Source organism: Anopheles maculipalpis, chromosome 2RL, assembly GCF_943734695.1.
Source record: "Anopheles maculipalpis chromosome 2RL, idAnoMacuDA_375_x, whole genome shotgun sequence".
Lineage (NCBI taxonomy): Eukaryota > Metazoa > Arthropoda > Insecta > Diptera > Culicidae > Anopheles > Anopheles maculipalpis.
This window is the reverse complement of record NC_064871.1, coordinates 70,584,240-70,602,805: the sequence shown is the minus strand read 5'-3', so window position 1 is coordinate 70,602,805 and position 18,566 is coordinate 70,584,240. Positions and strand designations below refer to the sequence as shown.

General features: G+C 39.4%; 1 protein-coding gene across 1 annotated transcript in view; it reads left to right on the top strand.

Moving 5' to 3' along the window:
* LOC126556063 (serum response factor homolog) overlaps positions 1 to 18,566 on the top strand; it is a 132,224-nt gene that overhangs the window by 23,923 nt on the left and 89,735 nt on the right. The window contains exon 2 of the mRNA XM_050211260.1: positions 5,542 to 5,790. Within this exon, the coding sequence (XP_050067217.1) occupies positions 5,542 to 5,790 (249 nt within the window). The remainder of the gene's footprint in view (positions 1 to 5,541; positions 5,791 to 18,566) is intronic.

Sequence of the window (18,566 nt, the reverse complement as noted above, 5' to 3'; positions counted from 1 at the left end):
AGATTGTGGGCAAAGCCTAAAGGGAGGTTAAAACATGTTCAAAGATCGACGTCTTTTGCGAGAGACATTGCGAGCAGCGACGGAGTGGATTAGTGGTGGAATGTTTCCATTTGCTTCTGCTTCTGTGGTGCCTTCGTAAATCCTCCCGATGGCTCATTATTCTGCAAGTACCCCTTACCGCTCTAAATACACTGACCTCAGCGGATCGTACATATGCGGTGTAAATTGTGAAACCGTTTCGGGAATTTCCACTGAGTGATTTTATTATTTATTTATTTTGCACCTTCTTGTTTGTGCGTGTTTGTGTGCTTGTGTGCATTTTGGTGAATCGATTTAAAGAGCCAGTGAACAGCGGATGGCAGATCGTATCACCGTGTGTTCGCCGCAGCATCCCTTCGCTGCTTTTATTTGTACCGACGACGCAACTCGGCTAACGTGCAGCATGAGAGCGCGCGCGCCGTAAAGTCTCGTGCCACGTTTGTTCACACTTTGGTATCGGTATGTAGTTTGGCATTGCGGGAGGTTATGCTAATTTCGCGCACAATTCGCGCACTTCTCCCTCACCGTATCGTTGCTACCGCTATTCAGCACTTCTCAAAGACGTCTGGCAAAAAATCGGCACATGAAAATAATGCTTGTCGAGAAAGCGAAAGAGCAGTTCGTTTGGGGGGAGGGTAGGGTGGAGTTTTGTTAAAGATATGCTACTGTCCGACGACGTTCTTCAGCTTTTCGAAAACGCATTGTCTTTGGCGGCGTGGAGTGTGATTGTGGTTGAATGCTTTTTTTTTTGTTATCGTCTGTGTCGCCTTCTGCTGGATGCTGGGTGACAGGGCTGGTAGAAAAGTTAACACCTTCACCTTCCGGTTTGTCGGGTCGGCTTCGGTCTTTTGGTTTGTAGATCGTTTTTTTTTTTTGTTTTGTGTCTACTCTTTGGAAAGCGCACCATGCCGCCCTGTGACTAAGTTACCCACCCGTCCGCTCAAGCGTGATGCGAAAAACACCGAAAAAGTTGAAAGCGAAATCCTCCTACCGAAGACCGTTCAGAGACCGCGCTTTTTCGAGCGACGATTGGAACGGTTGAATTACACGCGAAATATTCCTGGTGGAAAGGACGACGCTTGGAAGGAGCGAGAGAGAGAGAGAGATGGAAATGACTTCTTTTCCCTCTACACGGTTGGAGGAATGAATTACGGAGAGGATGGAAAACATATGTTCGAACATAAATTCACACTTTGGGGGTTACAAATGCAGTGCCAAAAGAATGGCACCGACACGGATATGTATCCGACCCGAATATTCGATTAAGTGTCTTCTTGCGTTTCTGTTTGGATTGGATTGGATTGGATTGGAGAAACGTGTTTGCAGGAAAATACACGTGGAAATAGGAGGCTGAAAATACAATCGTCGGGCATCGACAGGGCCCAGAGACTTGCGTTTGGTGTAAATTTGTTAATTGCAATTATGTTATTCCTGGGATATTAAGGTACAAAACACAACATTACTTAAGAGTGATGAGAGTAGCAAAACTTTCAAGTATTTATTGAACATAATTCAAGCTAAATAATAAATAATAATAATGTGATATTAGTCCTGATTATCTATTACAAACGGAAAAGTCTCAAGACAAGCATGTCAATAACAACGCATTGACGCAAAAAAAATTGCATTTTGAAACCGTTTTTGTGACAGGCAAGTTTCGTTAAGCTTTTTTTTTTCGTTAAATCTTCAAAACAATCTGTCAAAGTGATGGAACTAACAAAAACAAAACCAAAAGTGTAAAAAAAGGTGCTTGTTGAGAAGATATTTTGCGTTGTAGGTGATATTTAGGCCATCAAAATGATTTTGTAATTCATGTGAGCGATGATAGCAGTACTGATGATGAAAGAACGGAAGATCTTACTAAACAACGTCGGCTGCTTCGTAGTAAGTTCGATCCTTTGGAACTTACTAATCAAGCGTGATATTAGCCTGTGAAACTTTTGTGTCAAACCATTTTAATATGTTCTCGAGGTTGTTCCTTTCAGACTTATGAAATTTTTTCGAAAAATCTAAGGAAATTTTCCTCGTTATTTTTCATGTGATTGAGTCAAAGTTTCCGCCTGTAAGGGCAAAAAGACTCACTCCAAAAGAAATGTTGGCTACTACGCTGCGGTTTCCAAAATTCAGTTACCAAAGGGAGTTACCAAAATGGAACCGGGAAAGATTTTAATATAGCAAATGCTCAACCAACTTTCTTCGTGAAATTTAACAAGTGTTTAAATATTTTTAGAATATTTAAATATTTAGAAATGGAACCAAATGAGCAGCAAGATGCCTGACTATATTTTTTAAATCGTTTTTTTTGTGGGATGCCGTAGTGGCATCCCTAGCTTTCTGAATTGAAATACTCACATTTTGATTGGGACTGTAAAAAAAAAACGAACTGGAAACACACAGGAACCAGTGAGTTTGGCGCCTTTCCATTTCGAATAGCTGACGGAAAACAGTTTGACAAATACGAGTCTCTGTTTGTGTTAGAGAATACAAATTCTTGGCAGTGTTCTTTTAAGTTTGCCTTTCGTTAAGTTTTTTTTGTCCAACAGACAACAAAAAACGGCTGTCATAATTCGAATCTTCTGTGTTTGACAACTTGTCTTGACTATTTGTATGTGGTAATCAGGCCTATTGTTGACCGCTCTCTGATAATGAGAGATTTGAAACGAATGTGTCGTTTAAGATTGAATAACTGATTGGCAAGAAGATTTTACCAGATACGCGATAAAAGTGCTTTTGTCTAAACATCAATAGAATCGTTCAGATTTATGCTGTTCAGAGAGGTTTTTTTATAAGATATTGTTTATTCAAAACAACTTAAAACGACGTACAGGTTTTACAAAGAATTTAAGGATATGTTTATCAATCACAGCATTGTTGTTTCCAACAATGTGTATGACGTAGTTTGCAAACAAACGTAGGATGAAAATCCTATTACTTATGCTAATGTGACTTAAAATTTTTGGCCAAACCACAACCTCAAATGGAAGGGAATTTGAGGTTGTGGTTTGGGACGATGGCTTCCATAGCCTGCATCAGTATGCTCCAAGCACTAGAGCACTCCTCAGAGCAGAGACTCTGGAGACTCCAGGCTGAGCAGGCAGAAGGATTCATCCTGTCGAGCAGCGGTCCGTGTTGGTCTGATGAAAGTCTGTAGCTGCTGGATTCAGTACACTCTTCAAATCGGACAGATGATGGCGTAAATCTTGCATTGCACAGTAAAAGCAATGGAATGAGCTGCAATAATTAACCGTTCTGTCGTAATAATCACGTAATTCATATACGTTTCAGTTGATGGAACTCCGTCAGAGTTGAGCTTAGGTTTTGTGCAGTATGAAGGCAGCAAGACAGAACAATTTCCTACCCAGAGAGTTCTAAGGGCACATGCATCTCGTATAGAGCACACATGTTCATTAGTCAATTTCGGCACGATCTTAATGATCCACGTGATCGGGTACCCATTTCAAGATGATCGTATCTCCTTTGAAATTACTGTCTAAATTTGTGGGTTGGTCGAAAATCTGAAGAAAAAGGAATAAACGGTCACATTGTCGGTCGGCGCTCGGCACGTGCGCGTTAGAAAGCACAAAATCGTCGATAAATTCAATGTCGGTCAATCAGCGTTCGTGGATATGACGATGGCATCTGGCGGGTAGCGCGTGTGTCTGTGCATGAAGAAATTAATAGAACTGTCCCCTGCGGCTAACCAAAGGGGTTAGCGTTTCTCTGTTTCGTGCGGTGTTCACCTGTGCGTAATATGCAAATTATTTAATCAACGTGTGTAGCAAATGAACGCCCCCTCTGGGGCTAGGTGTCATAAAGTTGATTGAGCGGAATGGTGGTAACCAAACGTAGGAAAAGTGGTAAAATAAAAGTAGTAACAGTTGTGCGTGTGTGTGTTTTTTGTAATAAAATATATCAGGTATGAGTCCAAAGGATCTATCTTAAGTAAAAGAAGATGATACATCCCAGTTTGTTGTTCTTTCGTGACATTTTATCTTAGAGAGGACAGGTGCTTCTATTACAGACTTACTTGAGGCAAACTTTCTGTAAATAATATGTCCAAATGTTTCATGTACTGCGCATGAAGAAACGAATCGGTTTAGATTATTTGCCAATCCTGTCGTGTTAGAAAACATAGGAACTAACACTGAACTTTTGGACTGTCGAAATGCACCAAGACCAGCATTTTACCAGCAGCAAACGATTTAAAAAAACCTTTACCAACATTCTGTTATGACGCCACGCATCCAAATTAGCATCTCTCGCTTGTGCGCTGGCTCGTGATGAATCATAACCGGTTGCAACGACAGGGAGAAGTTTCACGGGTTTCGCGCTTGATGCCCGCTCAAGTCATTCGTTGCTGTCCATCGATTGTTTCACATTTCCGAGCGAGTCTCGCAGGAAAGTTGCTTACCGTGGCGTGTGTAGCTGATGGAAGAAACGTTGGCGCCCAGTCTTTATGCGTGCGGAGTGAAGTTATTGAACCGGTGTTGGTGGATGTGATCGTTGTTGCTGTTTGATTTTTTTCCTTTATATTTTCATTCAAGAGCGCCTGCACGCGGACCTGTTCGTCAGTTTATTGAGTTGTGTTTAAGCATGGCCATTTGATTCTATTTCGTAGATGGATGGATCGAAGGGATGTTGGGAGCTTAATTAATCGCTTAAAAGCTCATTTTAATATGTTGTTTTTTTAAATTGAATCAAATCCTTAGAAGGCAAAGCGAAATGTTCGTCTACGTCAGTCGGACAGCCCACACGCAGGCGAGTTTATGAATTGATTTGTGTAACAATTTAGCAAATTTAAAAAAAAAGATGCTGTTTGTCGATGATTTCTATTCGCTTGACTACTCCGATGAGTTCTGGACCTCGGCGTCATTTTTCAGCTTCAAAAATACACGTAGAAACGTACCTCACAGAGATAAATATAATTACTTTAAACTTGTTTAAAGCTCTCTTGGTGACTCTCTCTCTCCCTCTCTCTCTTTCATTCAATTATGAACTTTGTTGTTGATTGAATAATTTATTGACTTGATCTGCGATGAATCGCAGTTTATTTTTTCCAGTGGCTTACCATCACGTGGGTGTGAGCGGTCCCAAGCAGTTTTTCAGTTTAGAATAAATGCTCCACTGCTAGAGTTGTTGGGTTTTTTTTTCTAAGGTCTTTGCTTTGGGACACTTGGAACAACGTTGGAAGGTCGTTCGTGGGTGGCTAGTCGAGGCGATTCTCCTGCCTATCATCACCCTCCGGCTTGATTTTTTGCATTGACTTATAATGGTAATAATTATACGGTTTCTGATTTCAGGCAGGTTCTTTGGAAGGTTTAGAATAATATTAAGGATGATATGATAGGTTCATCATGCATAAAAACGAAGCAATTTATGACAAATAACTAAATGTCGATATGTAGTATTGCAAACGAACATTAACAAATGCTCTTTTGTATGTATTATTTGTGATTGGTTGCACCTCACACTAATAATGTTTCACTTTCTCTCTATTTGCAGGCGTACGAACTGTCAACGCTAACCGGCACGCAAGTGATGTTGCTGGTGGCTTCCGAAACCGGTCACGTGTACACCTTTGCGACACGCAAGCTCCAGCCGATGATCACGTCGGAGGCGGGCAAGGCACTCATCCAGACCTGCCTGAACTCGCCCGATCCGCCGACGGGTTCATCGGGTGACCAGCGCATGTCCGCGACCGGCTTCGAGGAGACCGAACTCAGCTACAACATCGGCGACGAAGATTCCAAAGTAAGGCAATTAGTGTACGGCCACGGCCACCACGGGCATGCTCATTTAGGTCACCCACAGACCGGCCATTACGGGCTCGACCAGGGCTTAATGCAACAGCCATACCCCGGCGGCCAAGGTTCCCCGCTCTCCCACGCCCAATCCTACCCGCCGCATTCCGGCCACACACACCATTCCCACATCCCGCATCACTCCCACACGCACATGACTCATGCGCATGCGCAACGGTAGTATCTTCTTCTGGGATAGTGTTTGCTGTCGCAACCCTTACCGTGCCGCATTATATACGCATACGTCGGTAAACAAATTGTTCTCACCATCCTGGTCACTTTTGTATCATCCTTTCTCTTCGTGGAAGGATAGGCAACAGCAGTATGATGCTTTTTCCATTACTTTTTCTTACCTCAAAGAATGTGCGTTAATTATTGTCCAGCAATTTGGTGTGCCACTGTAAACGACAATAAAAAGCCTAAAGGAACAGTTAGCATTGCTCTTGCAATTGTCCAAACACAAATTAAAAACTACAATGCAAATCATTGTCAATGCTTGGAACGCGCGAAACTAGGAAGCCGTGGCTCTCTTCCGGCAAGTACTACAAATTAATACAGTGTAATAATTTATAAATAATCTTAAACAATTTACACGACGATCTCACACCATGGGGAAGATTAAAAATAATAAGTCGAGAAGGAGCACAGGGAAGAATGGAGGAGTAGACACATCCAATCACCAAACTCACGCAGCTCACAGTGGGCGACATTTTCTTCCAATTCAAGCGCCTTTCCGGAGGGGGACATCGGTAGAGTATTCGCTTTTAACAGAAGCAGCGTCAACTTTTTCAATTCTGGAACTTTTTCGAAGCAAAGAGTTTTTGCAAAAAAAAAAAAAAAACAGTAATAAAAAAGAGTAAAAATCGTTAACTTTAATGGCGCTTGGTTTTCTTTCGCGATGTATTGACGGGAGGTCATGAATTGCGAAATGTATTGTTAAACTTGCATTCCTATGTGTGAGTGCAGTTTTTGAAGAAGCTTGTGATTTTTTTTTACAAAATTATTGATTTTTTCTTTATTGCATCTTTACGAATCACAGTACAGTTGGTGCTGTTTCTTTTGAGACTTCGGACTTTCGGGCAGGTTCTGATAACCTGCCCGAAAGTTGTGACAATGTATAGGAAACATTTGAAATTAGAACAGATATATGTTATATTTTCCATACGACTTCAATACGCAGCGTGTTAAAATTTATCATAAACCGGTCATCTGGTTTGAGCCGGCTCCCGCCATAAATCTCGTATGGTGAGTTACAGGCATTTCGTTGACGCGCTCACTTTACGTAAATGTGCGAAAAAGTTTACATGCAAAGCTGCATCTTGTCGGTACGATCTTTGTTTTCGGTTCCGACTTCAAAGCTGGCCAACGCCAAAATCCGGTGTGCTAATTGACAGTAATTTACTCCTGCGGACCGAATCGAAAACAGTCGGAAGACCAACCCGCGTTCTCCAACACTTTTGTGGTTTTTAAATAGGGTTTGTTTTTTTTTTTTGGTTGTTTTACCGTGGCAAAGAAAAACAATTTCTTGCACTCAACACCGTGCGTAAAGCTTGCGTTGAAGCCAACCAGACAATGCTGAGTGAGTGTTGAACACTGACGTATCAGACAAGTTTGTGTTTTCTTGATGATGTTGCACTTTCGCGTAACGAAAGGCGCACGTTGCGCCACTACCAATTTCTGTGGGTCTGTAGGTGTGTGTGGCAACCACACGTTCTTCCTTAACTACATCGAATCCCTTCCAGACATATTTCCTCCTTAGCAAATCGTTCCATACATTCCTCAAAAAGCCCTGAAATCGAAATAAATTCACCCCCGTGACCCATAAATGAGTATGCCCAGTCGTAATATTTGTGTGCGTGTGTATATGTGCTTGTGTAAGCGTTTGCGTGGTTTTTGTTTGTACTTTTGATTTTATTTATATGTATTTCGTGTAGTGGCGTTCACAAATTTCCCTCCCATATTAAATCCTAAGCCGATATGCTTTAATTGTTTCGTTGTTTTGTTTTCTTGATGTTAATCTTTTATGCACGTTTCAAAAAGCAAACGCTTCTTCCTACAAAGGCAGTGGGCGAATTGTCGAAAAAGATGTGTACAAAATAACAAATCAAATTATTTGCGAAAGGAGAACAAAACACAGATATTGTAATTTCAAGTATTATGTTTCACGTTGGATAAATTATTGACCACTTAGCACAGATACACGAAACATTCAGCATAAATACATAGTGTCTTAGCGACTAGTGACGTGAGTATTTGATAGTCCAAGTTATGGTTGAGTTTAGGTGTAAGAATTTGTTATGAAACATATAATTGGCAGTTCTCCGCTAGATGTTTAAGTAGAATAATCAAGCGTAGGCATTATAAGTAGCAAACTGTACACGTTACGTACTGTGCGGACGGATTCGCGGATCGCATAGCATCAACACAAAGAATACTGAAAGATTTGTAATATTGTTGCGATTAAATCGAAAAAAAAAAACATAGACAGAAAGATGCCAACAGTAATGGGTAGCATATTGTACGCTTAAGAACTATTTATTCGTTTTTGAGCACGATGCGCTTCTTGTAAATACGAACATTCAAAGAATATTGTGCATGAGAAAAATAAATCGCTCTAGACATGTGCTTGTCCGTTCCAATGGATAGGGTAATGATGTACAAAAAAAGAGTAGAAATGATAAGAAACCATTCGCTAACCGCTGCTGGTTAGTGTAGAATTTAAGCTAAACGAATTAAATACACTCAACACGTATTAACTTATTTCAAATTAGTAATTTGTTCTAAATTGAAATGTAGCGAAAAAAAAACACAAAAATGACGCAAAAAAGAAACTTAATTAAAACCTTGATCCATTAATACTAGCGTAATAAACAAAGACAGTAGATAAAATGTGGAAAGTAGATCTATGCAAATGATATGGAAACAACTTAGGAAGGAATCCATGAAAATAAAAGAAAGCAAATGATATAATGACAACTTCAACGACAACTATGCTATGCATGAACTGAGTTTACACTAGCTATAACAAAGTGCAGCAGAGTACAATATAAAATGAGAAAACATAGTGCTATCTACCTGACGAATCTACATGCCCCACATCGTTCTTAGCAAGCTCCGAGTGTTTGATGTTTTGGTGTATTTTTAATCTTGCTCGATTGTTGCATGCAGCTGAACGTTTCTTTTAGTGTGATTTTATTGTGCATTGTTATAATTGTGCCTTACAGTAAACTGAATCACTGAATTTTATTGCAGCTGTGTTTATCTGAATAATCTTCGTCACATAAGAATTCTAATACTACGCTTATCTGAAGTGAAGCTATTGCTTATATTATTCACATTCTTTTTTTTTACAAAAAAAGGATTTATAAAACAGAGAAACATTGAATCTTCAAATTAACCGCTTGATTTGATAGGTCTGTTGAAATATATAAAAAAATAAGTCAAGTCACTAAGGGATTCGTTGGCATAGCGATATCTGCGCTGGTGTTACATACAATAGAATCAACCATCGAATGCCACCTGGAAAATCTTTTAGGAAATTTATTCAACTATTCAACTACGTGTATCAAATCAAATTATAGAATTAGTGTTGACAACCCAAAAGGCCTCTCGAGGCTTAAAATCCAAAGAAAAAGAAATCGTCTAGTCGATATTCTCTCTTTCTTTTTTTTAACACTAAAACTACCGCAATTTTGACGTGTTCAACTTTACCAAATAATTTTTATGAACTGGTTAACATTTTCATATTTTCTTAAGTTTGTATACTGATTTTAATACACATTTGATTGGTTGTTTCTTACACCAACATTGAACAACTATAAAATAGAGCAATTAAATAGTTTATCTTGTTGTGGCGCATCCTCGCTAATTCAAATTGTTTACAGCAAAATAAATAATGGAATCATCAGAATTATTAGAAATAATCAACATTAATAGTAAGGCATTTCCTTCTTTTTCTTTGCCTTATCTCGGGCATGTCCGGTTGTGGATGTGGGGTTGCTGTCCAGGTCTTTTGTTTGTTGTATGTTGTATTCCTCAGGTGGATGCAGTTGTTTTATTTCTGGTACTATTGGTATGACTATTGCAGCGTTGGAAGATGATTGCATTTGGGCAACAAACAAAAATATTGTTATAACAGCTATAACAATTATTTGCCTGCGTACAGTGCTCTCCAGTGCAGTCCAGCAGTGGCAGTTCCAGTTCTACCTAACTAGAATTGGATCCAATAATGATCGGCAAGTTCTATCCCGCAGCAGCAAGAGCGACTTCGCTACTCTCGAGGCTGAGTCCGTCTGGCTCTGAAAGTATCCAACCTTGTTAGTCATAAAATTGTTAAACCATATTTTATTTTCTGTATACTATAAAGTATCTTATATTTTTACTGCAAGCGATACGTCTATTTGTTAAATATATAATTGCTTTTTTGTGAATATTTTGTAATACGCTGTCCATCGTTCCACAAACCACTAGATAAAATAACCGGTTTAGGTCGAATTGCCCATGACGTAATTTCATATCAATTTGATATGAGTTTTTAAATTTTTAAATTGATTGAAATGAACATCCTTATTTAATTTTATTTATATTGAAGTATGACGGAACGTTGTCGTATTGTCAACACCATGTGTGACTTAAACAACAAGACATTTCCTCCTTATTCTTTGCCTTATCCCAGACAAAATGAAAAAATTATTTAACTATGGAAAGTAAATTCGCTTGCAAGGTATGCAATCAGTCCAAATGGCTGGTCCGGTAGTTCTAGTGTTAAACCTTGAGCATGTAGCTTTGGGTCCAGATGTCAAATAATTTGCTTCGCTCTTTGACAAAAATTGCCCTAAAAACCACTCCTAAAGGCCTTATTTATACAAATTTGCCTTAGTAGTGCCTTAGTTGACAGATTTACAAATATTTTGCCAATAGGGGTACCATGCATGCTTACGTCTTTGTAGGATTGCTACACGTTTATATTGTTACACTACTTGCCACTGTACGTTCTGATTATTTCCATTATCCATTTGATAAAAAGAGGCCTAACGCTAGAAAGCAGAAACAACCGGAAGACAGACCATCGACTAAGTGCGTAGGAATGTACGGTATCCATTTCCTTCCTTCCCGTATGAGTGATCGGAATCGTAAAATGCACTTCGGAATTTGCACCTCAGCTGCGGTATAATTGAGAGTGCGTGAAAACAATTAGTCCGGTGGTGTGTAATTGCGCTAGACTTATGTTATCAAGCGGTTTATACGCTCCAGGTGACGGATATACGGGTGAAAAGAATGTTCAAATGATCGCGGATTGCTTCTTGGGCGGAAGTAATCGACGAGCAGCTAATTACTTATTCCGGTGTGACACTCTTGTTCCGAGCGCGTGCTACGATTGATTGATTGATTGAGCTGATACGCTATTTATGCACATTGGCGCATGTGTGTGCAAGGTAAGGGTGTGATAGTTATCAAACGATTAACGAATGCGCTGTGTGTGTATTTGCATAAATTGCTCGAATGCTCGCAGGATGAGTGTCCGCCTGGTCGGTTTGATATGATAAAATGACAGCTCAATCACAGTCAATCGAGCAAGACGTGAACGTTTATTGATTTGTGGAGGTTTTCATTGCGTGAAAGCGTTAACGAGTCAAACTATATTTAATGGAGTAAGTAATAATTTAATAAATGTATTATTTTTGCACATGCCATGTACAGGATTTAGCTCGTTAACACTACATGACAGTTTACACCAGCTCAAAATAGCATTTTTTCTTTGAAAAACCGAAACAAAGTAACAGTAAGACGTTCTAGTGACGGCAAACAGGCCTCCCAGTTTTCTTTTGTCTGTTCGGAGACTTAAAAAAACACCCCCGAACTCAAGTAGTTTTGACAAAACTCCACATTTCAGCACGTGGGTGGTTCGTATTTGGTTTTATTGAGCTTCATCAGCATTTTTGACGTTTCTGGGTGGTAAGAGTCATTGTTGGTCTGTGTGCTGTTGAAGATTTCCGTTTCAATGGAGAGCCTTACGACGTTAAACTTTTTTTTAATGGTGAATTGTCGACAAAGTACGCAGTGGCGGAAATTATGCGTCAGTTTTTTGTTGTTTGCTTTCGGTGCCGGTCATTAGGTTAAGACTTACCTTTTGTCCGTATGGGTGATGGTGCTTTTGGGCGGTCACTTTGTTTAAATAATTTGATCACCATATGCGTAGGGAAGTGAAAACTTTTGTGATCGTAACACATTCGTATGGCATGGCGTTGAAAGACGTGATCCGTGGACTCGTAAGTGGTTGAGTACAATATAGTTGCTAAAATTGCAACATCTATGTTCACCCTTTATGCTTAAGTTACAGAATATTCGCCGCTACTCAAATGGCAAAATTAATCAAGTCTGCAAACCTGCTGAGAATAGTTGTGTTGGTAACGTTCAAAGTCAATTCATGACCGCTTGACCGACAAATACTCAGAGCGCCATAGAGGCGCGTACGATCGTCCAAGAGACACTATGTCCGAGAATGTAGTGTTTATTTTTGGCAATTCACATTTTCTTCCCGCTTTGGGTGTGTGCAGCTTCATTCATAAAACAGTGAAACCGGTATGATAAACATTACCTGATCCGGAAGAAGTGTGTATGTATGCTGGGTCTCCTCGGCTCCTCAGGGTGTTCCGACTCAAGCCGTTGGATGTTGGAAGATTTTCTGTCAGATTTGCAATTTCTTGGTGTACGAAGTGGCGTCACGATACAACTACTGACCCTATTTGGAGACCACCGTGTTGCGTAGTTCGATCAATTCGGTACCAAGAGTTTCTTATGCCGGTGTTTGACGGTACTACAAGCAGCTGTTGGATGTGACTAAATATAGATACCATGCCGGTTGTGTATTAGTTAGTCGGATTTGTTCCAAAATGAACCTTTTGATCTTGCAAATGAGCTAAAGAAGTTATTATATTGAAAGGTGAAACAGAATAAGTTGCTTGTGCATCAATTTCATGGCCCTTAAAATGATACGCGCCTGAAAAACTGAACCTAAAACTCCATGAGAAATTATCTCATCTAGATTTGTCGATAAAGCACGACCATTGTATCTCTGGCACATGCCCATCGTATGTAAATATTCTCCAATAAAGGCATATCTGCACCATTCCAGCGAAATCCCCACCGTACTGCTTTGCAACAGCACGTTTTGTGGATGTGTAAATATTTCACTTTTCTGAATGCTTTTCGCTCTAATTAGCCATAATGTTGCTTCGACGTCTCGCGAGTGACTCAACGGCGGTTAAGAAGAAACCGTGGCCATTGGAAGTATTTTCAGCACTTTTCCACGCCATGGGGAAATCTTGCGTTAGGCGCGGGAACGAGATGCAAATCAGATTCCTCTGAGCGAGGTTTGAATGTGACAGAACGGGAACAAATACATAACGCTCAATATCGTTGCCCAGAATATGAAGCAGAACATTCTGAGGGATGATGTAAACGCGCGGACACATCAACACACCCAGTGCCTGCATTCACGTCGCTCACGTATACGATCGTGGACGCGTTTCGTCGCGTTAAACGGTACATTGCTGGGGTGTTGGGTTGAGCTAAAAATTAAGTTTTATGAGTTTCGAGGCGTCAATGATTTACGAAAGCGTGATATTGGCCTCACTGTGGTTGAATATGCTTGGAATTCTATGCTTTTGTACGTTAATAACTGTGTGCTGCTCAATGCAGTACACAAGTGAGTTTGAGGGAAGGTTCTGCCATTTACGAAACCAAATGGTGGTACTTTCTACATGATGATCATAAAATCTGTCATCATAAACAGTTGGATTCGTTTGTATAAATGCTACTATTCTTTAGAGCTGCGGGTTGGGGGATTGATTAAATTTTTACTCATTTTTGTTTCATATATGATTTTTGGTTTAATTCTTTCATAGAGAATTACGACTTTAAAATTCAGGCTACGTGAAGCGCAAACCCAAACGTTGTGTCAAAATGTACTGAGATTTTTAGCGCTTCGTGTAGTCACAATATATTTGCGCTCGGGTTTGCGCTTACGATGGATGAAACCAAGTAGCAGAAAATACCGGATAGATTGATTTTGAATTACAATTAAATGTTATTATTAGCAATACGATCTGACTGTCTTATATGAATAAAAGAATATAAAATATTTTATTCATAAAACTATCGTAAAACAAGTAAATATCCGTAGGTATCTTCTTTTTTCATCGCAGGAATAATTTTTTTACAAATGTTTGCGGTTCAAAGTTCGATTACTAATGTTTGCGCTCCATGTGTATGCCAACTTAACTCAAAAATGATTTGTATACAACGCGTAGGTTTGCGCTTTATATTTGCGCACCATGTTACCCGATCTTAAGAATTTTTGTTTCAAATTTTGCCAAAAACGATAGAATGGGCATACACCATAAGGGTGTTGAATTATTAGTTAAAACTTAGAAAAAAATTTCACACATCCAGCAGGGTGCTGCTTGTTCTTTCTACTCTAGGTTTAGCAAAGACAGTCGTGATCATTTTCAAGATGTAGTAATAATAGAGAATTTTACTGTTATTGAACATAAACTTGTTTGGTGCTTTGCAAAATAATAAAATATGTATGAAAGCTTAGTTACTAAAGATATAAATTTGATATGACTAAGATATGAATTACTAAAGATGATCGCAGGAGTATCATATGATCGCTCATGCTTAATAATAACACAATTTTTAAGCCCACGTTTACATAAGCGTACCCAAAGTGGACATAAGCACATCCTTGTAGAAAATGTCAAATTGCTTACACATAAAAATATAATCACATTCTTCCGGGAGATAGAACTATTGTTTTGCAGGGCAGCCACAAAAGTTTACATCTATTATTTAAATTATACGGTCAAATTCAAGTCGTTCGACCAAACCCCTTAAACCCTCGTCAAAATCGTGAAACGAATAAAAAATTTACAATCCTCATTACCGTCTGATGCGGCTCGCTAGTGGTGGGTCATCAGTGTGTCAGGTGCAATAAAATGGCATACTATATTCATCATACTGCGCAAGACCGCGCCCCAGCCAAGCAGCACGATGATCCTTGCCGTTGGATTATCGTGCAGCTACTATACCCATGTGAAGTGGGATCTCGCTGCGGTTTCGAGACGCATGCCATAAATGTCACGATGAATCAGGCCGGACAACCAAACAAACGGCCGTTAACGGCAGTAAAGGGAACGAGCTGCAACGAAAAGGCGCTTGCAAGCGAAATGTGCTCAAGCAGCGCGCCAAACCTGGCAGGGAGGAATCGGAAAGGAATAATACGTGTTGCTGGCGATCGTAAAGCTTTCTAAGTTATAGGATTTTAAACATTTCAATACGTTTCTTAAACCGCAGTCTTTCTCCCACATGCGTTGCCTTTCTTCTTTTTTTATCCTGGTGGAGATATGATTTCATTTTTGGAAAAGAATCGCAGGACCATAAAGTCATTGGGAAAGTAGATAAATGATCGAACGAAATGCGTTTAGTTTTAACCGAACTTTGGGATGCAGTCTACGACTGGATAATTGTACGGTGCTCTATGTTTTAGTGTTATAAATTAATGAATAAGCTGGACTTTGGTGGTTAAGGAAAGCAGCTAACTAAAAATGGACGACGAAATTAATCTATTTTCACGTTCCGATGAGATCTTCACACGCATGTCAATGAATCATCAGACTGTTTCAGTTGCGTATGATCGCAAAACGCCATCGTGGGTGTTAAGTTTATCTCAGTGTCTCATTTGCATATGCTTTCTCAACCGAACGGATCTTAAAAATCAATTCATAGATTGATTGGATTATTCACGAAATGACGTATGAGCGAATGTGAGTAAAAAAAAAAGGCTAAAGATCAAGTATTTGGGGATCAGAAAGTTTGCGAAGAATGGACACTATCTAGCCGAACACTGTAAAGCACAGGCAGGAAAATGTCTTACTTCCAATATTAGCACAGCAGAATCGCCACAAAAGCTTGGCAGATGGGCTGGCACATCGAGATGCGTAAACTCGTGGCTATAAAAATATTGACAGTATAGATGTATCAACTCTTCGACTGGTCCGCAAAGTCGTTTCGGGAAAGGAACTGGTAGGGGTAATAGGATGCAAGATTGGGTGGGGTGTCATTTTTGGAGCAGTTTTGTTTATATTACGAACAACGGACTCTCAAGTGCCTCACGACTGAAGTATGGTTCAGAGTTTATGTGTTTTGATACACCCACGCGACTTAATGTGGACTTCCCTCCCTACGACATAGAGTGGTGAAGTCCTTCTTCATGTGCGCCACACCGCCCTCCTTTTTTTCTTTCCTTTCTTTGGGGAGTAGTAATATTTATCTCTGTTAAATTCATTCATACTATCTGCTCTGTTTTGATCAAAGTTACTTCAGAAAGCCTTCAGTACTGGACGTGCGTGATGGAACGTGTCAATGTTTGCTTGTTGACTTTCGGAGAAGTGTATATAGGTTTTTAATAATGGACAATTTAAACTTAATAAGTATCTGCGCCATGAACGAATGACGTCGATGGATGAATAAAAAAAATGGCTGAAGTTATAATTTAGCAAGTTTATGTATCATTGCTATACATCAACAAAGTAATAGTATTGGTAGAGATTCAATCTTAGCTTAGATAAGATTAAGCGTTGTTGCCTACATCCACCGGGTCAGCTCGGTGGTGTATGAGACAACGGCGCCGGTCTTTACATGGCTGGACTGGGGTTCCAATCCCATCCGGATCGTCCCGGCGTAGTGAGGACTGACTATCCAACTACGTGGTATATCGGCAAGTCTAGCAAACCATTCGATGGCCATCATGACCTTAGAGGTCGTTAAACCTAGGAGAAAGAAGAAGAGGGAAAGCTTTAGATTCATGTTTTCCTGGTAATTATTTAACACATTGTGTATCGCAAATATATTGCAATCTATAGCAACCAAAATCAATGAAAAGATAGGTAATTTCTGTAATCATCGATTAACTTGGCCTAACTGGCTGTATCCTTTTTTGAGATTTTTGGTTTAAACATAACTTTTGCTTGAAGTTGTAGCTTCATCTACTCGCGTTGTTTTCCTTAAAGCAGGGCCAGACGGTGCATACTTGTAGCCGGGGACTTTTGACAACCACCGATTTTTCTTTGTTCTTTTATGCTGTCAGCTGCGTCCCCGTAGCTATCGTTTGGCACCCTTTCTGTGGTAGCCGGAGCTGCTGCTGTAAAAAGATACACAAATGGCATTCCATTGCGTTTAGTTTTGAGGATAGAACCAACTCGATTGTGAGTCATGAAAATCATTTAATTTTGTTAACATTTTTTTAATTATCGGACAGATTGTACTTGAAGCCAATAGAAGGCAGTTTGGAAACCAATGAAGAGTCATTAAATCATTTTTGTTCAGCCAGAAACTAGAATGCAGATGTTGCTGAGCATACAACTATAGGCCTGATTACCACGTACAAATAGTCAAGACAAGTTGTCAAAAACGATAGATTCGAATTATGACAGCCGTTTGTGTTGTCTGTTGGAAAAAAAACTTACCGAAAGGCAAACTTACAAGTACACTGTCAAGAATTTGTATTCTCTAACAAAAACGGAGACTCATATTTGTCAAACTGTTTTCCCTCTGGTATTCGAAACGGAAAAGCGCCAAACTCATTCGTTCCCGTATGTTTCCAGTTCGTTTTTTGTTTTGTTTTGCATTTCCACTCAAAATGTAAGTATTTTAATTCAGAAAGCCAGGGATACCTCTACGGGGAAAAAAAAATCGTCTGGCATCTCATTTGGTTCCATTTCTAATAAAATGTTTTTGGGGCGGCAACGTTTCTTCCAAAATTTTTAAACAATTGATAAATGCCACGAAGAAAGTTGGTTGAGCAATTGCTTTATTGAAATCTTTCCAGGTTCCATATTGGTAACTCCCTTTCGCAAGAAACCACAGCGTAGCAGCCAACATTTCTTTTGGCGTGAGTCCTTTTGCCCTTACAGGTGGAAACTTAAGCTCAATCTCATCAAGAATTTCGAGGAAAACTCCCTTCGATACACGAACATTTTTCTTAAATCTGAAAAGAACAACCTCGAGAATATATCAAAAAGGTTTTACATAAAACTTTCACAGATTAAACTCACGCTTGATTGGTAAGCTCCAAAGGATCGAACATACTACGAAGCAGCCGACGTTGTTTAGTAAGACTACTGCTTTTTACTACTGCTATCATCGCTCACATGATTTGAAAAAACATTTTTGATATCAAAATATCAGATAGAACACAAAATATCAGATAGAACAGAAAATATCTTCTCAAGAAGAACATTTGTTTACACATTTTTGCTTTGTTTTTATTGGTTTCATTACTATGACGGATTGAATTTGAAAATTTAACGAAAAAAATTGCTTAACGAAGCTTGTCTACCACAAGAAGGTTTCACAATGCAACTTTTTCCCGTTTGTATTGACAAGCTTGTCTTGCGACTTTTCCGTTTGTAAGAAGTAATCAGGCCCTATGTCTCAGCATACGCCCTACTCGATTTACGCTTATTTGTAACATGTTTTCGTACTGTTGTATCACTTAAAAATCGTAGCTATTTTGTTGCGTGAAGATATATTTAAATATTTATTAGTATTAACGAGAGAATTTATGTTGTTGTAATCTGATGTTGCACATAAATGCAATGAATGCAGTTTTGCTTGACGCCGCTTGACGGCGTATAGCTTCTGCTACCTGTACATGGAATTTCT